Below are 24,093 nucleotides of genomic sequence, written 5' to 3'. Positions count from 1 at the left end.
AGTTTTGTGGATTAAAAAACTACAATGGACTTCTTGTCAGCATGAGGGTCAGTAAGTACTGTCTGTATTTTCATTCTAAAGTGGCCATTTCCTTTAAGAGTCATGCTTGAAAATATCTTTTTTTAAAAAAAAAAAAAATTATCAAAAACTCCTCGATTGGGGTAGGCTCCAAAACTTTTTTCCACTCCTTGTGTTTTGTTTGAAAATTCTTTAATTGTAAATGTCTAAAGAAGTCTGTTTCAGGAAGCGTATATTCCTCCCTTAACTGTTGAGATGACTTAAGGCTGTCGTCATTACAGGGTTGGTGTAAATTAGTGAGTCCATATTCTGCCTACTTTCTAAACCCTGCATTTATGTGGGAGGGAGTAAAATCCTTTGTACATCCAAAGTTGGTTAGCGCTGATATTGCTTTATACAATCCAAATAATAGTTTTATTTTCCTCCAAGTTTTAATTGTGGCTCAAGTCCATTCACCCGTTTCAGTTTCACTTAGAGGGACATCTAGAAAAGGCAGAATCTGTAGGGGCGATACACACAAGGTTTTTTCTATGTTAAGCCAATGTGTGCATGAAAGATCCTCAATACATGTTGTTAGAGGTTTTAAAGGACAACTTCGGTATTTTTCAACCTGGGCTCTATTTCCCCATGTGTATGTGTGCATATGATTCATGGGTACCACTCGTTCTAAAATTGGTTCAGTATTGAGGCGCGGAACAACCTCAAACGGTAATGGGGGCAAATGTGTCCCATATAAAAGTGCTTTTTTTCGCCACTGACCAGTTCAGATCGCCAGTGCTATCTCTGTAGATAGCATATTGTAGCGGCCCTGGGGCAGTGGTGAGTGTGAATGAGTGGAGTCAGCTGTCAGTCAGTGTTGGAGCAGAGAGGGGGAGGGCGGCCCCACTGGGTACTGTAAGTGAGTATGTGTGTATGAAGTGTGTGTTACGCTAGAAGAGTCAGAGGACGGAGTCTTTTACACGCTACCCCCTGGAGTGTTACTGGAGTTTTTGGAGTGCTCAAATAAACGGGCCAGGATGTCGCGCAACACCCCGTACAGCTTTCAAAGGCTGCCTTTGTCAGACGGCAAAATGCTGAAGTTGTGGCTAGTTGTGCTACAAATGGATGCTAACACTCCTCTCCAGACACTGCGCCTTGCAGACCATCAGGTGTGCAGTGTTCACTTCTCCCAAGATGACTACTGCCAGCCGAAGAAGAGAAGACATCCAATCCCGAAACACCTCTTCCTCAAGAAAACGGCTGTCCCACGAGTAGAGAGAGCTACAGACACAGTGGAGCAAAGCTTGTGACATCACACAGCCCAGAGGTAAGGGAAAGGCTAGTATGCTATTTACAGAGATAGCACTGGTGATATGAATGCGGTCAGTGGCGAAAAAAACCACACTTCATACACACATACTCACTTACAGTACCCAGTGGGGCCGCCCTCCCCCTCTCTGCTCCAACACTGACTGACAGCTGACTCCACTCATTCACACTCACCGCTGCCCCAGGGCCGCTACAATATGCTATCTACAGAGATAGCACTGGCGATCTGAACTGGTCAGTGGCGAAAAAAAGCACTTTTATACGGGACGCATTTGCCCCCATTACCGTTTGAGCTCGTTTCGCGCCTCAATACTGAACCAATTTTAGAACGAGTGGTACCCATGAATCATACGCACACATACACACGGGGAAATAGAGCCCAGGTTGAAAAATACCGAAGTTGTCCTTTAACTGTGGAGGAGACGTTTTTGTGATTGAATGAATTGAAACCAATGAGTCAGGGGGTGTTTCTCAAAGTCAAGAGGCAAGGCAAGAGTCCTCCCTAGTATTCAGTGAACACACATTGGAACAGACTAACAAGTGTCCCCAGGTGATAAGTGGGGTACTGTGATAATTTTGTCACTCTCTAATGTTGTTGTACAATTTTAAACAAATCTATCTGTATTGTCAGAATCACGTGACTTTTAGGGAGAATATATTTCTGGATCATATTTAAGAGTAAGTGGAGTAATGAAGTAAAGACAGCAGCTGTAGAAAGTTCTAGATGATAATTAACAGTATATACACAGACTTGCACATAGAGTCACTCTGTCATGTCAAAGTGATCCTTATTTTCTGTGTGTATGACCACACACTGCGCTATAATAATATGAACAGATCTGATCTGATGAGCTGCGCTGCTCTGAAACAGCTGATCGCGCCGATTGTACATTATACCGCTGGGTAATCCTCTGAAATATGTTCACCTCAAAACAAATGAGTGATGTTTTGACCTGCAGGATATTCTAATGTCTTCATTGTGGCCATTCTCACCATGATTCCCCCGAAAAATACACCTATTGAAACTGACAGAATGAAAGCATTTATCATGCCGTTATCGTGTGAATAGTGGGGTAAGGAGGGGAGGTGGACACTTAGCGCTCCATCTCTGCTGTGAATGATTCATTTAAAAACTTTCATGTTTTATCTAAATCACGTTATTTTAAAAAATCTCATTATTTGGCAGTGGACACATTGGAAAGTGTAAATTATGAGGCTTCTGTCAATATTTCTTTTCATGCTTGTATGATAAAAACTCGTGGAGACATTAATCCAAATAAATGACATATTTATCTAAATCCTGCCGAGCTCTGCTGGTGCAGGTTTCATTGAAGAGACCCCGCCCTCACTTCCAGCAAATCGTGTGCAAAACATTATGGGGATTTTATACCCGTGGAGGATCCACACATGCATCCTTCAAATTTCTCTGAAAGGACACAGTCCTTTGTGAAACTCGGAGGGATCCTTGACATTGGAACAGTCCTTTGGCAGGGGTCTATGACGTAGCCTCCTTCAAATACAGCCGTTTGAGGATCCTTCCTTGACTTTGAGAAACACCCAGGGTTCCTACACAGTATGGAAAAGTATTGTTACAACCTGGCTCAGGATTGCAACAAAGGAAGGAGTCCACACACAATGAAGTCAATAATTTAAGTATTTTATTATAAAACCAAAAGAAACCTAGTGAGATATGGAGTGTATCTGTAGTCAGTCATGTGAATGCATGTGTGAGTGCATCAATGTGTGTATGTGGGTGGAAAAAAGGTAAAAGCAGAAGTGCAAACCCAAACCATAGTTGCAGCAGCCCAGCCAGAGAGAGAGCCACCTGAAGAGAGCAGCCCTTCTTATGCCCTCTCAGCTCCTCCCAGCTCTCAGGTGCAACTAATCTCAATGACGACCCACCCAGTCTCTGGATAAACAAGTCCAGAGCACCTGGATGGCCCCCCAACCCGCACCCGCTCCCAACTTGCTAGCATCAACCTGCAGCTTAAAAGGCAAGACAGGGGCAGAGGAAATCAAGAACTTAACATCTTCAAAAGCTTGCTGACACAGGGGTGACCACTCAAACTTTACCTTTGCACTGAGGAGACTGGTAAGAGGTGCAACCACAGTAGAAAAGTCCCTACAAAATGCGCGATAGTAGCCTACCATGCCCAAAAAGCACATGAGCTCTTTTTTAGTGGTGGGTGGGGAAAACTGATCTATGGCCAGCACCTTAGCTCTAACTGGGCGAACATGCCCCTGCCCCACCACCTTTCCCAAGTAAGTTACAGTAGCCCTGGCAAACTCACACTTGGCTAGGTTTACAGTCAGATTTGCCCATGAAAGACGGTCAAACAAGGCTTGGATGTGCTGTAGATGGTTTTCCCAGGTGTCGCTATAGACGACAACATCATCCAAGTACACCGCACAGCCATTCAAACCAGCCACTGCTGTATTCATTAACCTCTGAAACGTAGCTGGTGCATTCCGTAGCCCAAATGGCATAACCTTATAGGAGTAAAGGCCGTTATAAATGTTATAAATGTAGCAACTTCTTGAGCACGTTCTGACAGGGGCACTTGCCAATAACCCTTCAACAAGTCAAATTTACTGACAAATTGTGCAGAACCAACCTGATCTACACAATCTTCCATCCTGGGTAATGGAAAAGAGTCAGGTTTGGTAACCTTATTAACCTTGCGAAAATCAGTACATGGCCTAAAGGTGTGATCTGGTTTGTTTACCAACAGACATGGTGAAGCCCAACTTGAACAGGAGGGCACTGCGATGTCATGCTCTAACATGTACTTTACCTCTGACTCAAGCTGTTCACGTTTCTTGGACGAAACGCGATAAAAACGTTGCCGAATAGGTTGAGCATCCCCTACATCTATGTCGTGCTTGATTAAGTGAGTACGAGAGGGGGTGTCTGAAAACAGGGTAGGGAAAGACTGTATCAGTTTAGTTAGCTGCCCCCTCCTGGACTCTGATAAATGATCCAACAAGATGTCTAACTTACTAAGAGACACAGAGTTACGAAGACGACCCTGCATAATACTGTCATCAGGAACATTCACATCCTCCTTTTCACTCCCTGCCAGTACAGACACAGGGTTGGGAATTCCCACTGAGGCTGCCAGTGCCACCGGCCTACCCCCACCCCCCGTAACACTGGACACCGACGGAAGGGAGTAATAAGGCTTCAACAGATTTACATGGCAAAGCTGTGACTTTTTCCTACGATCAGGTGTTGCAGTCATGTAATTCTGATCAGAGATCTGCCTTAAAACAGCATAAGGACCTGCAAATTTAGCCTGAAAGGGAGAACCCACCAGGGGAAGAAGTGGCAACACTTGGTCACCAGGACTGAAGACCCGCTTTTCAGCTCTCTGGTCAAATAACCCTTTCATCTTCCTCTGGGATTTCTCCAAGTTCGCTTTGGCCAATTTACCCACTTCATATAAATGTCTCCTGAACCCATTCACATAATCTGCCAGGTTTGATGGTGGAGGAGTTTTCTTCCAATCATCATGCAGGACAGCCAGTGGACCCCGCACAGTATGTCCAAACACCAGATCATTTGGGCTAAACCCCATACTTTCCTGAGTAACCTCCCTCGCAGCCATCATAAGCCAGGGCAAACCATCCTCCCAGTCCCGGTCAAGTTCTGAGCAATATGAGCGTAACAGGGACTTCAGGGTTTGATGAAAATGCTCAATAGCTCCCTGGCTTTGAGGATGGTAAGGGGTAGATTGGGCATGTTTAACGTGCAACTGTTTCAAAATTTCAGCAAACATATTTGAGGTGAAATTTGTTCCTTGATCACTTTGAATGACCTTTGGAATGCCAAAGACAGAAATTAACTGGGACAATGCTTTGACAACAGACATTGTGGTGATGTTGCGCAAAGTGTGAGCTGCAGGATAGCGTGTCCTTAAACACATTACAGTTAGCAAATACATGCTACCTGCTTTAGACCTGGGCAAAGGGCCAACACAGTCAATCAGCAGATGTTCAAAAGGCTGACTACCTGCTGATATGGGACACAAGGGCCAACACAGTCAATCAGCAGATGTTCAAAAGGCTGACTACCTGCTGATATGGGACACAAAGGAGCTGGCTTGATGGACTGGTTTGGCTTGCCTGTGATCTGACATATGACAAGTTTTAATGTAAGCCGAGACATCTCTTTTTAGCCTGGGCCAGTAGAAGTAATGTAACACTTTATCATAAGTTTTCCTTACCCCTAAATGTCCAGCCCCTGCATTATGAGCTGTTTGCAAAACTGCATTTCTTAACTTCATTGGCACTACCACCTGAAAAATGGCCTCCCCAACAAAATTGTTCCCCTGAGGTACCCACTTTCGCACCAACAACCCCTCTTCTAGAAAATACCCATGGACTGTATTCTCCAACTCACCCTCTGGTTGGACCTGATGAAATAGTTCTTGCAAGGAGGAGTCCTCTTCCTGCTCCTGTATCAACTCACTGCGAGTGACAGACAACAAAGCATCAGGTAATGGAAAACACACATTTGAAGAATTCCTCAGCCTGTCTTTTTCCCCCGTTTCAGAACCAGAATTAACACGGCTTTGAGCCCGTTTGACTACACATGCTGGATACACTGCTGACTCTGTGTGCTTCCCACTGCAAACCTCCAGAGCTTCTGACTTTTCAGCCACTCCAGCGGTAGGACCATCAGAACCACCCCACACATGGGCCTCAACCAAGTCATTTCCCAAGATCACTTGTATCCCTGCTACAGGCAGCTCTGGACACACTCCAAGCGAAACATCACCCTGCACTAGATTTGAAGATAGACATAGGTTATGTAAAGGGACACTCAAAACATTAAAACCCATCCCCCGAACCTGAACACAATTCCCAGTGTCACTGGCTGAGGAGAATGGCAGCACTGACTCCAGAATGAATGAGTCCAAAGCACCCGAATCTCTCAGAATGTTAACAGGTACCCGTTTCCCACTTCCCACCAAGGAAACAAAACCTTTGGAGACATAGGGACGATACCCTGGGTCAACTGATCTAAAGTCCGACTCCTTTAACCCCGACCCCACAGGTATGTCAGGGGTAACCATCTCAATGGGCCTAGTATGCCGTTGCACCGCAGCTATAGCCCCAGCCTTCTCAGCGGCACAAACTGAAACAGCCAGAGCCACAGGCTTTGCAGGACGGCTACCCTGGTAGAACTTGCTGCTAGACTTCAACATAGGGCATTCCTTCTTCCAATGACCCTGTCCCAAACAGAAATTTTATTAGTAGTTTTATTATGGTCTTGCTTCCCACGACTACCACCACTCTTGAGCCAATCAGCCTCTGATTCAGAACTCAACCCCTCTATCTGCCGACTACTGGAAGGCATCTCTCTACGACTCCAGTCTCCCCAGACCCTGTGAGTCAAGGCATACTCATCTGCTAAAACTACAGTTTCAGATGCACTCTCTACCTTGTGCTCAGCAAGATATGTAGCTATACGGTCTGGCAGAGTAAACTTGAACTGCTCAACAAAATAAGCTCACATAATTGTGGAAAGGTCTCTACTTCAGATGCAATTCGCCAACGATTAAAGAGAGTAGATAACTCCCTGACAAACTCCACATATGTTTTATCCTCGTTTCCTAGAATTTCTAAATTTTTGTCGATACGCCTCTGGCACCAACTCATAAGCCTTTAAAACTGCAGTCTTAACAATGTTGTAGTTCTCACTGTCAGCCATACTTAACGCAGAAAAGGCCTCCTGGGCTTTACCAGTCAGAACACACTGCAGCAACAATGTTTGTTCAGAGTCGGACCACCTCCTTGCCTTGGCCAGTCTTTCAAATAACAAGAAGAACGTATCAAGATCTCAGTCTAGAACCAGTCTCAGGTTACTTGCCATGTCAAAATGTGCACTGGGTTCCAATGAGCCACCTTGAGAGGGATCAAAAAATTTACCATCTTTGATCAAGTCAAGACGATAACGCTCTAAACTCTGCTGCTCCTGCCTCAATTCAGCCTCGCGTAACTGAACATTTAGCCTTAGCTTCTCAAGTTCAAAAGCATGCTCCTTGGCCCGTTCTTCCCGCTCTACTGCCTGCTGATGCTGCAACATTAGCAATTCCTTATGCTGCTCAAAAGTTAAAGTAGCCCCGAACCCCTCAACCTGAGAAACCAGTTTTGGAGGTTCCAGAGACCTACCTGCTACCGGGGGCATCATGTCAGAGCCACGCTCCTCTACATGAGGCAAAACCTTCTGCTGCACCAGATATGCCTTTAAAGTAGACAACATTGTGTCCTTGCGTGATTGCCTACGGCATTCCACATCAAAATGCTCTGCAACCTTTTGTAGTTGCTCTTTATTGAGGGTCTTTAATAACTCCCACGTAGGATTCTGCAAAAACTCATCTACCGAAGCCATGTCCACAAGAAACACTACTGCTAGTACCCTGAACTTAACTTGGACACCAACACTTCATGCTACTCTTAACCTGGTGTGCACACAGCAGCCCCATATGGAGCAACTTTCCCCTAGCTACCTACCTACCCAGGGAGCTAACTAGCTAACTCAACCCCTAGACTTCATGCAAAAGCTGTGGTGGGAAGATTAAACACAAAGCCCAGTGACTCGGTTAGGTGACCAGCATGCTGGCAGCCCACCTAGACAGCCATGGAAGTGTCCCTGAGACAAATGCTCTAACCACACTAATGCACAAAAATAACAAACTAAAAAAACAAACAGGTCTGGTCACCCAGACCATCTTAGGCCTACTGGGAAAGTTATCTCCAACAAATAGTGTCTGCTCTGAAACACACCACGCCAAAACTTATTTACCAAACCTATAAGGGGACAAGACACTAAACCTCCCTAACTGGGCAACCTAACTATCAACAACTGTGTGTGGAACTCCCCCCAAATATTTGTTGTTTGAAACTGGCCATTCCAACAAAATAGAAAGAGAAAAGCTGACATCACAACAGTGAACGCACAAAACCCATACAACACTTGTTTTTGGGTCATTAATTATTGCTTTGTTTTTGTAAATTACGGCCTACCAGTAAAGAAAACAACAACTACTGACAAACACCAACAACAACAAAAAAAATTCCTGAAGGGATTCCTAATCATCCCGGACGAGCCCCCATTTGTTACAACCTGGCTCAGGATTGCAACAAAGGAGGGAGTCCACACACAATGAAGTCAATAATTTAAGTGTTTTATTATAAAACCAAAAGAAACCTAGTGAGATATGGAGTGTATCTGTCGTCAGTCATGTGAATGCATGTGTGAGTGCATCAATGTGTGTATGTGGGTGGAAAAAAGGTAAAAGCAGAAGTGCGAACCCAAACCATAGTTGCAGCAGCCCAGCCAGAGAGAGAGCCATCTGAAGAGAGCAGCCCTTCTTATGCCCTCTCAGCTCCTCCCAGCTCTCAGGTGCAACTAATCTCAATGACGACCCACCCAGTCTCTGAATAAACAAGTCCAGAGCACCTGGATGGGCCGTCATAGTATGCAAGTTGATTTTAATCATTTCTAGGTCTGGGAAGTTTGGAAATATAGAAAAATATGTGGGTTTCCAGACTGTTCACTGTCCAGACTAAAATTCAGAATTCCTAAAAATAAATTTATCGTACAAACAGAGTGTGTTTCATGCCATTTGGAGCAAGCAGCCAGCGCTGCAAAAAATTTTGCCACTGTTTGAGAGATTGTGGACTAGGAGCTTGATGTTGTTGAAAGCAATGCAAGAAGTATAGTGTGGGACTGAAGGCACACTTCTACACAAAGCTGCCTCTGCACCTGTATGTCACAGCTTGTAGAATGGCTCTGAACCAAAAGCCTTGTTACTGAACCAAATCCAGACATCTGCAACCATATCAGTATAAAGAAAATGCGTCAATATCTTTGAACTGCATTAATATATAGTATCACAAATAAGCAAATATTAAGCTTTTCTGAACATTGCTGAGTTATGCAGTGATGTAGTTATCAGAAAAGTGAACTGTCTTTTCTGCATAAGGAAACCATAGCTTTATGGCTGCATTTATCATTGTTTCCATGGACATGGTGAATAAAAAAGGCTGCCAGACAACATGGAAATAAAACAATTTAACCCTTTTCAATTCATTTTTAGTTCTTAGTGATAAAGGAAACAAAAATATGGAGGGGACAATAATATGATTATTTATGTAATACGTTAAAGGCGCTGTATCTAAGAATGTGGCCAAAACGGTTACTGCACTCAAATTCAAAATACTGCCGTGAGTCGTGTCCGCCCCCCCTTCCCTACAGATTCGAGGTTGTTGGACAGCAGCACGCTGGAGACTGATTTGTTTGCCCACAAGCGGCTGCCGTGGCAGGGCTGTGTCGGTGTGTCTTTGATCTTCGGTTTTCCAGCGGACTGTTCAAGCAAGTCCGGCTTCTCTGCTGCTAACGCTGCTGCCGCGATACAGCTGAGGAGAAGCCAGCTGCTAATGCTATGTACCGGGACACTGCTAACGCTGCTGCCGGGATACAGCTGAGGAGGAGCCGGCTGCTAATGCTATGTAATGGGACACTGCTAACGCTGCTGCCGGGATACAGCTGAGGAGGAGCTGGCTGCTAATGCTATGTACTGGGACACTGCTAACGCTGCTGCCGGGATACAGCTGAGGAGGAGCTGGCTGCTAATGCTATGTACTGGGACACTGCTAATGCTACTTGCCGTGCTGCTGAAGCTCAGTCGTAACTGTAACTGATGCTGAGACTCTACTGACTGTGTGACTGGTAGATAGGCCAAAACACAAATTCAAAACATAAACATGATTTGCAGACTGCAAAAAAATTTTTTAGATGCAAATATTCTGGCTGTGCTATTGTTGTTGGTGAGATCAGTATGTTATATGAATATTATTCCTTAGTCTCTGTGACATATTAGGAGGATTTTATGACTATTTGCTTTAGATTTCTTACATATAGCTCCTTTAAGGGAAAATAATACAAGTACAGGTAGCATGGGTTAGTTTAGATGCTTGACAGTGGAACATTGTCCAACTTTCTGTGTAGGAGTGGAGACTGAACAACCAGAATGCAAGTTTTCCAGGAGCTGGCTATTTGTACTTAGATGTCAAATATTTATAATATGAAAAATCCACTGAGAAGTCTTGAAATTTGAGCATGGAAAAGAATGGAATGTTGAAATGGAAAACATTTAGGAACCCTGAGAGGTAAAAAATGTTTCAAGAAGGAAATGTCCTGTCAGCTCAGAATGCAGAATTAGTTACTGGCTCCAGTAGGCTGGTCAGAGTGGTGGTTTTCATATGGTGCAAAGTCCTGTAAGGTGGTGGATACTTTTACACAGAAACAGCCATACGAACACAGTAACAGTGTAAACTGTCTGAATTTTAAATGATGTTAAATGAATTGTGTGAGCGTTTGTCAGGCTCTATGATCAATACTTGGGTGATCAGCTTGAAGTGTTTAGAGTTTGAGTGTGTTACTTGATGACAGCTGATAGAAATGACAAATGGCTTTGGAGGAAAATGATCACCGAATCTTTCAATCAATCAATCAATCAATTTTATTTATAAAGCCCAATATCACAAATCACAATTTGCCTCACAGGGCTTTACAGCATACAACATCCCTCTGTCCTTAAGACCCTCACAGCGGATAAGGAAAAACTCCCCAAAAAAACCCCTTTAACGGGGAAAAAAAAAACGGTAGAAACCTCAGGAAGAGCAACTGAGGAGGGATCCCTCTTCCAGGATGAACAGACTTGCAATAGATGTCGTACAGAACAGATCAGCATAATAAATTAACAGTAATCCATATGACACAATGAGACAGACAGAGAGAGAGAGAGAGAGAGATATGCAGGTAATGACAGTAGCTTACAACAACATTAATGAAAGTAATAATATTATAGTTATAGTTCTGGTTACTGCGGTACAATATGTTGAAAGTATGTATTAATACCTGGCAGTATACATGTGTGACAATAATCATATGTGTATAATAACAGTAGAAGTATGACTAATGACTAATGATGGCAGCAGCAGCAGGAGGCATCTGGCGGGACCACGGCAGCAGCACAACCACACACGTCACGCTGTCCAGGCACCGCTGCGGTATGAGTTAATCTGAGAGACAGTGGAGCACAAAGGCTCCGGAGAAGAAGCCGAGTTAGTGACATCCAGAATGGCCGGGTTAGCTAGATGCAGTAATAGGATACGAGAGAGAGAGAAGGAAAGAGAAGGAGAGAAGGGGCCCGGTGTATTATAGAGGGGTCCTCCGGCAGACTAGGCCTAAGTCAGCCTAACTAAGGGCTGGTACAGGACAAGCCTGAGCCAGCCCTAACTATAAGCTTTATCAAAGAGGAAAGTCTTAAATGTGGAGACGGTGTCTGCCTCCCAGACCGTAACAGGAAGATGATTCCACAGGAGAGGAGCCTGATAACTAAAGGCTCTGGCTCCTGATCTACTTTAGGGACCACGAGTAACCCTGCGTTCTCAGAGCGCAGTGTTCTGGTGGGATAATATGGCACTATGAGCTCTCTAAGATATGACGGAGCTTGACCATTTAGAGCTTTATAAGTTAACAGTAGGATTTTAAATTCAGTTCTGGATTTTACAGGGAGCCAGTGCAGAGAAGCTAAAACAGGAGAGATATGATCGCGTTTCTTAGTTCCTGTTAGTACACGTGCTGCTGCATTCTGAATTAGCTGGAGAGTTTTTAAGGACTTACTAGAGCTACCTGATAATAGAGAGTTACAGTAATCCAGCCTTGAGGCAACAAAAGCGTGGACCAATTTTTCTGCATCTTTTCGGGTCAGGATAGGCCTAATTTTCGCAATATTACGCAGATGAAAAAATGCAGTCCGTGAGGTTTGCTTTAAATGAGAATTAAAAGACAAATCTTGATCAAATATTACTCCGAGGTTTCTTATGGTAGTGACGGGCCAGAGCAATGCCATCTAGAGAAACTATGTCATCAGATAAAGAGTCTCTGAGTTGTTTGGGGCCAAGAACAATAACTTCAGTTTTGTCTGAATTTAACATCAGGAAATTGGTGCTCATCCAAGTTTTTATGTCTTTAAGGCAATTATGGAGTTTAGTTAATAGATTGCTTTCTTCTGGCTTCATTGATAAATACAACTGAGTATCATCCGCATAACAATGGAAATTTATAGAGTGATTTCTAATGATGTTACCTAAAGGAAGCATATATAGAGTAAACAGGATTGGTCCGAGCACAGAACCTTGCGGAACTCCAAAACAAACTTTAGTATGTAAGGATGGTTCATTGCGAACGTCAACAAATTGAAAACGATCAGATAAATAAGATTTAAACCAGCTTAGTGCTGAACCTTTTAAGCCAATTAAGTGATCCAGTCTCTGCAGTAGAATTTGATGGTCAATTGTGTCAAACGCCGCACTAAGATCTAATAAAACAAGTACAGAGACGAGTCCTTTGTCTGAAGCAATCAGAAGGTCATTTGTAATTTTAACCAGAGCTGTCTCAGTGCTATGATGCACTCTAAATCCTGACTGAAATTCCTCAAATAAATTATTATCCTGGAGAAAATCACACAGCTGGTCTGCAACTACTTTCAGAGAAAAACATCAGTCTCTTTCATTGATCCTTTTATGGCAGATAGATAATCCTTGTTTCTTCATGCCCAGACACTTTTTTATGAGTGAAGCTTTGCCTCATTATGCTGCAGTGCAGTGCAGCATAACACATCTGGTATCTTTTGTCTAGTACATTTTGCAGAAACTGCAGATTTTCATACATGCTTATGTTACCAATAGGTACTACTAGCAGCGGTTTCTTACTGGAATTCTGTGCTTTGTGTTAAGTAGCTAGTAGGGGTGTAAATCACCAGTTTCATCATAATAAGATATTATATTGAATCTTTGGACAACATTGTGATACTTGCCTCTATCACAAAGTCTGCCAGGATATGATGTTGATTCGATTCAGGCGCTACCATCAGCGCTTTCTGGCTTAAAGCCCTGAAGGCAAACTTCTCCCAACAGCCATAAAACATGGACTAAGAACATCATTTAACAAAAGTATTAAATTCAGCCCAGTAACTACAGTCAAGGTTCATGGACAAAACAATTGTTTTTTGCTAGTCACCCATCATTAGGCTAAACATGTTTACAGTACATTGCATAAATTAGCCTAGCCGCTAGCAGACTTCTCCTCTACTTATAGCTTAACAGATCACAAATAATGTTAGTATTTTTTTTTTCCTCAGTGCTGGTTTAAGTTGATGCATCTCCTGACAGAACAGCATAGTTGTATTTCAGCCTACATGTACATTTTTTCAGCTGAACATCGTTAAAATAGAGCAGCTAATATTACTGTTGTGAGAAGTTAGCAGAGTGAGATGCCCAACCAGACAGGTACGCTCCATAATAATATTTCCACACTGCTACCGAGTAAATACCTTTATTCACGTTGTCTTTCTCTTGGCTGCCTGCCATCTGCCTGCTGCTGTTTAAGGGTGACACAGAATTTCAAAATAACTTAAAGATGATGATATGGATCACTGGTTTCACTTTGCATGGATGATATTGGATCATTGATCATTGAACTGATATATCTATCCAGATAAATGATATAAACTGGACTTGCTTTACAGTATCCATCCAGCAGGAAGAGTGTTTTCAACACCATGTGTGCTATCCGGGGGCCCACCAAAAAGACAATACAGTGATCTTATGATCCCTTTTCCTTGACTCCAGTGTTTCTGAAGTGGGGCTGTTTGAGGTATACATACAGTAGACGGCAGGCAGGCCTACATAAAAATTTCAATATCAGTCAAAGTGGATGCTATACTTACATGTTCACCACTTTACCTTGAAGTCATATAGCTTTTTCCTTTGGCACAACATTTTCTCGACTGTAGAACTCCTGTATTCTGCGATCTGTGGCATTAATACAGTGTACAGTGTACTTGTACCCTCCCCCATTACAAATATATTTATTGTTATTACACTGTTTTAAATGCACAAATTAAATGAACTGTCAGATTACATTTCATTGAAATTGTATTCATATTATTTTATGTAATTAATAAACAAATTGCATTAAATTCATTGAATACTAAGCTTTATAACAAGAACCAAAGTTTGTAGCATTTATACTGAAGCATGTTTTACTGGACTTAACCATCACAACTAACTCTCCTATTTGTTTTTCTCTCACTGTGTTTGACCCTTGCAGAGAAACCTAACAGAGTACTTTGTAGCAGTAGATGTCAATAACATGCTTCATCTGTACGCTAGTATGCTTTATGAACGTCGAATCCTCATCTGCTGTAGCAAACTAAGCACTGTAAGTAGAGTCTTCTTTCTGTTTCTTCTTTCTTCAACAGCTTTGCCATTGTTGCTCTCTTTGAAATATTCTGGTTATAAAGAGGTCTGTTACTGTCTATAGTTTATAAGACCACTGCATTTACCATGTGACCTCTCTGAAAAGTGTCTGAAAATGTGTTCTCTAAGATGTCATTTTGATACTTTAGAATGAAATGTTGCTATTTGGAGATGTCTCTGTTTTTTTGAGGTGTTTTTTTCCCCAAACATTGAATGTACAATATGTAAGCAAAAGCCTGAATTGGAAATTGGATTCATGCAAAACAAAGTAAGCTGATAGATAGACAGTACATCTGTTGATAACTGAGACAAACTTTTCAAAAGAAAATCAGAGATCTCGTTAGAAATGTGAAATTGTCATTAATTTACTTGACACTGACCACTTTTAAGTGGACATGGTCATAGTCAACAATAAAAATGTTAGATAGATATGAAGAGGTCCCCTCCTGCACATTAGTTAATTACAGTCATCTCCTTTACACTGTAATTGCAAACTGAACAGCACAGTTGGGTGTCGTTAAGGGGAGAAAAAAACTTCTAAACTTCAAACAGCTTACTGAAAACAGCTTTGGCTACACAGTGGTAATGACCTTATGTGGCCTGATTTTCACGTTCCATTTTTGGTTGAGACAGGCAGTTTAAAGAATGGAATGTGAGCTCTTCCTTGCTGCAGAAATGCACGAGATTAATATGTATACCTCAGAGTAACTGAAGCTGGCCAATGCTGCTGAAACACCAATGTGCCAGCATGGCTGTATATGAAATAGTGTGAAAGCGAATAAGAATAATGGAATGGATGCAATAACCCAACAACACTTAAGCCTAGTTCAGACCAAAGATTAGCAATGGGACAAAAATCGTTTTAGAGTGTAGCAGCGAAAAATTGCAGAGGTGTGAACTGGCCAGTTTTTCCATCACTACTACAAATGCAACTGTAGCCAGTATCTCACTAACACTGTCCTCATTCATATTTTAAGAAGCTACGAGTTATATTCAGCCACAAAAATAGCCTGAAAAGCCGGAAATCAGAATGGAAGTACAGAGAGTTGTTGCATAGAGATGATACACTGTCTCATCTAGTTGCATTGGTGTTAGGGATGCACGATAATATCATTGATATCGACCAATACCGGCTTTAAAATATACTAGAAGAGTGCACTAAGGACACTAAGGCTTTATTTATCTTGACAAAAGAAAATGCTAAAATTTGAATTTTTTTTATCTACATCAAAACAGTATTTATTTAGTTTGTTGTGATTCATCTTGTTTTTAGCCAGGAAGGTCCCATTGAGATACAAGATCTCTTCTTCCAGGGTGTCCTGGTCAAGTTTCACTTAAATTAAATAATGTCAAATGCTAAAACACATACAAAACATAAAAGCAACACAAGGAAAAATAGTGAGAGAAGAGGGGTAAACAGGCCATACCAGTGGCATTCACATTCCACCCAGGTCAAGGCCTAGTTAAAGCAGCAACATGTGTCCTTAAGGGCAGTTTTTAAAAGGCCTTCAAACATTTTCAAGCAAGAGAGTGCTTCAAAGGTAACAACATTTTGTAGCTTGTTTCATGCTAAGGGTGCACAAGAAAAGTAAAGAGTTTTACCAAGCTGTGAGTGCACCCTGGGGATATTTAAAAAAAAAAAAAAAAAAAAAAAAAAAAAATGTTTTGGAGAACGAGTGAAAAAGTTGCTGTTATAAAAAGATGAAAGGCTACAGATATGAGTAGTTAACCGAATACTGCCATGGCAATAAATAACAGCAAGTACATTTTTCTCCTCTGAAACAAAAAGGACCTTTTTAAACATTTATATAAGATGCAGTGGTGAGTGTGTGGGCCTGCATTTGTGACATAATGTCATTACATTATGTCACAGATGATGATATGCAGAATCCAGCTTGGATGAGACTGCATGCCGTTAAAACACATCACCATATTCAATGATAGATGGTCATGACGATTTTTGGAGAATGCCTAGATCCGGGGAGTATTACGAATGCATGATAATATGGGCACATCATCAGTATCGGCCAATATTGGCTTTAAAATGAATTAATATCAGAATCAGCCAACATGCTTTCTCTTATTTTACACAATGAAGGACCATTGAAAACACATTGAAAATAGGGCTGTAACGGTACATGTATTTGTGTCGAACCGTGCGGTGCGCAACTTTTGGTTCGGCACGACCCTGTACCGAATTATTGGGCGCAGGATATTATTTTATTTTATTTTGTTTTATTTTAATTCCGTTTTTGCGAGCCAAACCATTTAAAATATCTAGTTCCCCGACGGACATAATTGAGTGACCGACCGAGTCCGACCGTAAATCTCCGCTTTCACTTTGTGCAGCGCATTCTCGCATTTTGACAACATGGCAAGTGAGCCTGACGAACCTGAAGGCCCACCCGCAAACCTTAAGTCCTCCATTTGGGAATACTTTGGTTTCAGGGTAAAATACGAAGATGGAAATAAACAAGTTGACAAGACAAAAGCAGTGTGCCGACATTGCAGAACAGCAATGGAAACACGTCTAACATGCTAACGCATCTAAAGCGACACCACCCGAGTTTGAACGTTAACCGGCACGACTAGAAAAAGCAATCTGGTGCAAACTACAATATCGTCGTCGTTTAAAAAGAAAGAGCGTTTCCCTGACCATCACGCTAAAGAAATAACCAATACCATTGGAGTTGAGTAAAATTGTTTAAGCTGCACTTTAGATATAAGCATGTTTTGTTTACTGCACTTTAACAAAGTGGGAAAGCTAAGTAAGATCCTAGTAAAACTGAATCTGAGCAGGTTTTAAAGCTGACCAGCTGTACTATACTTTTTATTTTAATTGAGTAAAACTGTTTAAGCAGAAATTTACATTTATATTTTTCATTCAAAAAATGTGTTAAACAGCAGGATTTTATTTTTCACTTTTATATTTCTATTTTCATTCAAACAATGTGAAAAAGCAGGATTTGATATATATATTTGTTTCATTCAAAAATTGTGTAAAAAGAGTTAACTGCTGTGGTGGTAAGTTTTAATAAGGTTACCAATAAGTAAAAGATATTTAATAGTTGTCTATTTTTTTCATTACTGTACCGAAAAAAACCAAACCGTGACTTGTGTACCAAGGTACATACCGAACCGTGATTTTTGTGTACCGTTACACCCCTAATTGAAAAGCATTCTACTTAATGTCTCCATTTGCTGGTGGGTCATCACAATATGAGTATGCATGCTTAATAGGGTGGTAATTCCACTTTCAGAAGAGACTTGATGATCACTAAAATTAGATGGGGAAAAAAGTGGATATATCTATCGGTATTGGTTATCGGCCAAATGATTTGATATAAAATGTAATAGGGGAAACACTGATGTTTCACAAAATGTTAATGTTAATAAGAAATGTTTTGATATTCATATTGTTTAAATTGCCTCATTAATCAAATAATGGAAAAATAATCGATAATTGAAAAAATAATTGTTAAACTCATCGAAAAATGAATCGTTAGATTAGTAGATTAATCGAAAAAATAATCGCTAGATTAATCGTTAGAAAAATAATGGTTTGGGACAGCCCTGGTTTCAAGTAGTCTTGTAGTGAATCTTCGGTCTGAACTGTTAAGTAAAATATATTTTTCTGTCCATGACACATGCTGGGCTCCAAAGCTTACAAAGTCTCACACATGCCATCCTAAACAATGACACATGATCTCATATATTTATTAATATGTGTATTATAATATTCCTGAAGTGCATTTTAAATTGTCAGTGCACATAAAGAGCGGCTATGTGAAATCACATATTTTCGTATTTGATATTTGTCTTTTTCCACAGTTAACAGCTTGTGTCCATGGGTCGACAGACATGTTATATCCAATGCACTGGCAACATGTTTACATTCCTGTCCTGCCTCAACACCTATTAGACTACTGCTGGTGAGTATCCTCACTGTTATCTACACTCCAGATCTGTCATTTTTATATCCAAGTCCATGTTTTATCTGCATGTGATGATGATGATGATGGCTTTATATTAAAATTTAGGTTACAAAGGGCTAAACATAAACAGTGGACCTTTATTTACCTTGACTTTATTTCTACTTGTCCTTTTTTTTTGTTATAAGTGTATTATGCCATAAACATTGTCCTATTTTCTGATCTGCTAGTTTTAATTGGCTGTTAATACACACAACACATCCTCTATGCTTACCTGTTGCCTCGATCTTTCACATTAACAATCTTCCAGAAGATAACAGGGTGGGCATTTAATCACTGTATCAGCAGCTCTTAAAATTTAAAAAGCACTGGATTTAATTTCTGGGGGGGACTTTTAAGGCATTAAAATATCTCCGATTGAATGTACAGAGGTCTATTTTCTGTTGCTTGCTGTAGGCAGGGGATTATTAAGTGTTTGTCTATGTGATTCGGGGCTGTCAGGATATGTTAAACATTTGATGTGATGTGACAATGGATTGGGCTGCAGGAGGCTGTTTTAAGGCTCATTTATGCTCAACGTTAAATATGGATCCGGATACAGATGGAGCCTTCTGTCCGTGCTCCGCGTTCATTTTGTCCGTATTTCTGCACGTTTCCATAAAGCTTACAGATACGGGCCAAACGGAGCAGTACCACCAGGAACCGTGGGGGCAGTGTTGCTGTCACTACCCGAACGTAGTGAGACACGAGGAAGAAATAACAATTCAATTTCTTTCATCGGCAGTAATAGAGAAAAGAATTCTCCATCCTCCAGTCGCGATGTATTTAACAGCCTCACCAACCACCGCCTCCTACAACGCTGCCCCCGTTTTTGTCTTTTATGCAAGAGGTACATTATCAATATCTCCTCCACGGTCGCCATGTTTGTTTTTGAGTTTGTTGGTGGATATATTGTTTAACATCCATGCCAATGTAAAGGACGCATGGAAGTATGTGGGCAGTGACGGTAACATCGTTTGAAACAGACGTATACATTTTCGTACGTAAAGGGAGCATAAATGAGCCCTTAGTCAGCACTCAACACTCATGCGAGCTACAGTAGCTAATAAGCTGTGAATGTTATCTACACACAGCATGACCTTGCTTATTTGTTGTCTAATATAATACATTTGGTTATATTATAGTCACATTAATGTCATTAACACTTTAACTGCATAACAAATACAAAGATGCTAAACAGATTTACAAACATCACTCCATGCTTCTTTGTGGTTGTAGTCCAGGAGATCAGAGTGAGCATTTGAAGAACACTGGATGACCAGGTTTTAGTATTTGCCAGACAAAGCTTGACATGCTTTGCAGGATATTGAGGGACTGCTGCATTTAAGTTCCATAACTAAGCTGTTATCTCAGGAATCAATGTTCTAACTATGAAACTTGCTCTTTTTTCAGTGCCCCAATGCCATACCTCATCGGAGTACATTCCAGCCTGATGGAGGTAGGTGTCTCAGGTACCAGGGGTCTATTCCTGAAAAAAAGATTTACAGACTGAGTCTGACCCTGAACTCTGAGATCAAAAATTCAGAGTTTCGGGTTCCAGAACAGTTGATCAGAGTCACTTTAACTCTGAGTAGGTTCATTGTGAGTTTAGCATGTGGGGGGTAAATGAAAAAAAAACGATCAGTGGAGCTCTGACACCAAGATTCACCATGGTTACAGGTAAATAAAAGGCAGAGCCTCCATTTTGATCCAGTGAATGCATTAATGCATGTATATGCAGACTGTGCACATTTATATTAGAAAAAACAGTGAAAAGTGTTGATAACTCAACACAATAAAGTTGTAGTCAGTGGTTTCCATTAATTCATCATTTAGGCCATAGCCTACGTTACATTTTAAATACATTTGTTGAGATTTAATCTGACTGGGGGAAAACACAAGAGCCAACAACAACAGTTTAAACTGAGATGACACATGATCTGTGATAAACATGTTAGTACTGAACTGATCTAACAGACTGACAGCTGTCTGCAGTGTTATTATAAACAAGAAGAACATGCAGAGGTTTCATTGTGAGCTGAGGGTGACTTGATGCTGGGTGATATTTGAATGTGGGGGAGAAAACCTGCTCAAAGAAATGACTGGCAGCTTAAAACCTGTGACTTTAGATAGCAATATCCAACCAGAATTTTGATTCTGACATCAGTAAACCTCATCTCACCTCATCTAATAACTGTGCTTGGATCCGTGCTTTGATACAGAATGAATGAATGAATGAATCAATCAATCAATCAATCAATCAATCAATCAGTCAATCAACCAATCAACCAATCAGTTTTATTCATAAGCCCAGGATCACAAATCACAATTTGCCTCAGAGGGCTTTACAGCATACGTCATCCCTCTGCCCTTAGGACCCTCGCAGCGGATAAGGAAAAACTCCCCCAAAAAAACCCTTTAACAGGGGGAAAAAAATGGTGGAAACCTCAGCAAGAGCAACTGAGGAGGGATCCCTCTTCCAGGACGGACAGATGTGCAATAGATGTCGTACAGAACAGATCAATATGATAAACAGTAATCTGTATGACACAATAACACAAATAGAGAGACAGAGAGAGATGCAGGACAGACGGTAATTATAATAGCTTACAACAACATTAATTAAAGTAATAATATAATAATAATTACGGCTATTGTGGTACAATATGTTGAAAGTATATATTAATATCTGATAGTATAAATATGTGACAATAATTGTATGATAACAGTAGAAATATGACTAATGATAACAGCAGCAGGAGGCATCAGGCAGGACCACGGCAGCAGCACAACCACACACGTCACACTATCCAGGCACCGCTGCGATATAAGTTAACCTGTGAGACAGTGGTGGACAAAGGCTTCGGAGAAGAAGCCGAGTTAGTGACATGCAATACAGCTGAGTTAGTGAGATGCAGTAACAGGATATGGAGAGAGGGAGAGGGAGAGAGAGAGAGTGAGAAGGAGAGAAGGTGCTCAATGTATTATAGGAGGTCCCCCAGCAGACTAGGCCTAAGTCAGCCTAACTAGGGGCTGGTACAAGGCAAGCCTGAGCCAGCCCTAACTATAAGCTTTATCAAAGAGGAAAGTCTTAAGTCTAGTCTTAAATGTGGAGACGGTGTCTGCCTCCCAGACTGCAACAGGAAGATAATTCCACAGGAGAGGAGCCTGATAGCTGAAGGCTCTGGCTCCTGATCTACTTTTGGAGACTTTAGAGACCACGAATAATCCTGCATTCTCAGAGCGCAGTGTTCTGGTGGGATAATAGGGCACTATGAGCTCTCTAAGATATGACGGGGCGTGACCATTTAAAGCTTTGTAAGTTAACAGTAGGATTTTAAATTCAATTCTGGATTTTACAGGGAGCCAGTGCAGAGAAGCTAAAGCAGGAGAAATATGATCTTGTTTCTTAGTTCCTGTCAGTACATGTGCCGCTGCGTTCTGAATTAGCTGGAGAGTTTTTAAAGACTTATTAGAGCTACCTGATAATAGGGGGTTACAGTAATCCAGCCCAGAGGTAACAAAAGCATGGACCAATTTTTCTTTATCTTTTTGGGTCAGGATAGGCCTAATTTTCGCAATATTACGCAGATGAAAAAAACGTAGTCCGTGAGGTTTTTTTTAAATGAGAATTAAAAGACAAATCTTGGTCAAATATTACTCCGAGGTTTCTTACGGTAGTGCTAGAGGCCGGAGCAATGCCATCCAGAGAAACTATGTCATCAGATAAAGAGTCTCTGAGTTGTTTGGGGCCAAGAACAATAACTTCCGTTTTGTCTGAATTTAACATCAGGTAATTGGTGCTCATCTAGGTCTTTATGTCTTTAAGGCATTTTTGAAGTTTAGTTAATTGATCAGTTTCTTCTGGCTCTATCGATCAATACAATTGTGTGTCATCCGCATAACAATGGAAATTTACAGAGAGATTTCAAATGATGTTACCTAAGGGAAGCATATATAGAGTGAATAGGATTGGTCTGAGCACAGAACCTTGTAGAACTCCCAAACAAATTTTAGTACGTAGAGATGATTCATCATTAACATGAACAAACTGAAAATGATCAGATAAATAAGATTTAAACCAGCTTACTGAAATTCTTCAAGTAAATTATTATCATGCAGAAAATCACACAGCTAGTCTGCAACTACTTTCTCAAGGATCTTGGTCAATAGTTGGCTAACACCTCTGGATCCAGGGTGGGCTTTTTAGAAGAGGTTTAATTACAGCTACCTTAAAGGACTGTGGTACATAGCCTGTTAATAAAGATATATTGATCATGTCTAATATATGAGTGTTACGGTAAGACTTCCTTAAGTAGCCTAGTTGGGATGGGGTCTAAGAGACACGATGATTTAGATGATGAAATCATTGCGGGCAATTGTTGAAGAGAAATCGTGGCGAAGCTATCTAGATATGTATTAGGTCTTACAGCTGTGTTTGAGGGTAGATTGGTTCCATTTGTGGGCAGGAGGTCATGAATTTTGCCTCTAATAGTCAGAATTTTGTCATTAAAAAAGCTCATAAAATCATTACTGCTAAAGGCTAAAGGACTAAAAGGCTCAATAGAGCTGTGACTCTCAGTCAGCCTGGCTACAGTGCTGAAAAGAAACCTGGGGTTGTTCTTATGTTCTTTTATTAATGCTGAGTAATAGTTTGTCCTGGCACTGCGGAGGCCCTTCTTATACATTTTGAGACTTTGTTCCCAGACTTAACGAGATTCTTCCAGTTTTGTTAATCGCCAATTCCTTTCAAATTTTCGTGATATTTGTTTTAATTTTCAGGTTTGAGAGTTGTACCAAGGAGCGAACTTTCTTTGCTTTGTTAACTTCTTTTTAAGAGGTGCTACAGAGTCGAGTGTTGTTCGCAGCAAGCCTGCAGTGCTATCGAAAAGATGATCAATTCGGGAGAGTTTAAAGTCGGTACGGGAAACCTCTGTTACAGAAGGACATGGTATTAGATTTAACATCGATGCGATCATTTCCTTAAATTTTGCAACAGCACTATCTGATAAATATCTAGCATAGTAACTGTTGCTGAGTGGCTTGTAATCAAGTAAAAAGAAATCAAAAGTTAAAAAATAATGATCTGATAGAGAGGGATTCTGTGGAAAGACTTTTAGGTTATCAATTTCAATTCCATACGTCAGAACTAGATCGAAGGTATGGCTACAACAGTGAGTGGGTTTATGTACACCCCTAGGTTATTATGCAAAACTCCTCTTTGTTTAATTTTAGATTTAGATAATTTAGGTGGTCGGGGGACAGACACCGTTTGTATAACACTATGGGTGGGTAACTGCACTAGAAGCTCAGAGAAGCGTGTAAGACTACGACTCTGATTCCTGGTCTCAACTCTGGGTTGTCAGGGATTTGAATTACTAATAAATATGGCCAGATTTCTAGATATGAGAGCAGCTCCATCCAAAGTGGGATGAATGCCATCTCTCCTAATCAGACC

At 41.1% G+C, this 24,093-nt stretch overlaps 1 protein-coding gene across 6 annotated transcripts in view; it reads left to right on the top strand.

The window, feature by feature from the left end:
• Positions 1–24,093, top strand: part of dennd1a (DENN/MADD domain containing 1A) — a 218,052-nt gene that overhangs the window by 112,305 nt on the left and 81,654 nt on the right. For 5 of the 6 annotated variants that reach the window (XM_049603999.1, XM_049604001.1, XM_049603998.1 and 2 more), the window contains exons 9-11: positions 14,516–14,626; positions 18,496–18,596; positions 20,049–20,094. In XM_049603999.1, the coding sequence (XP_049459956.1) occupies positions 14,516–14,626; positions 18,496–18,596; positions 20,049–20,094 (258 nt within the window). The remainder of the gene's footprint in view (positions 1–14,515; positions 14,627–18,495; positions 18,597–20,048; positions 20,095–24,093) is intronic. The other variant, XM_049604000.1, reaches the window with a different exon arrangement.

Source organism: Epinephelus fuscoguttatus, linkage group LG18 (genome assembly GCF_011397635.1).
Source record: "Epinephelus fuscoguttatus linkage group LG18, E.fuscoguttatus.final_Chr_v1".
NCBI lineage: Eukaryota > Metazoa > Chordata > Actinopteri > Perciformes > Serranidae > Epinephelus > Epinephelus fuscoguttatus.
The sequence above is the reverse complement of the archived record's forward strand: the minus strand, read 5'-3'. Positions and strand labels throughout refer to the sequence as shown.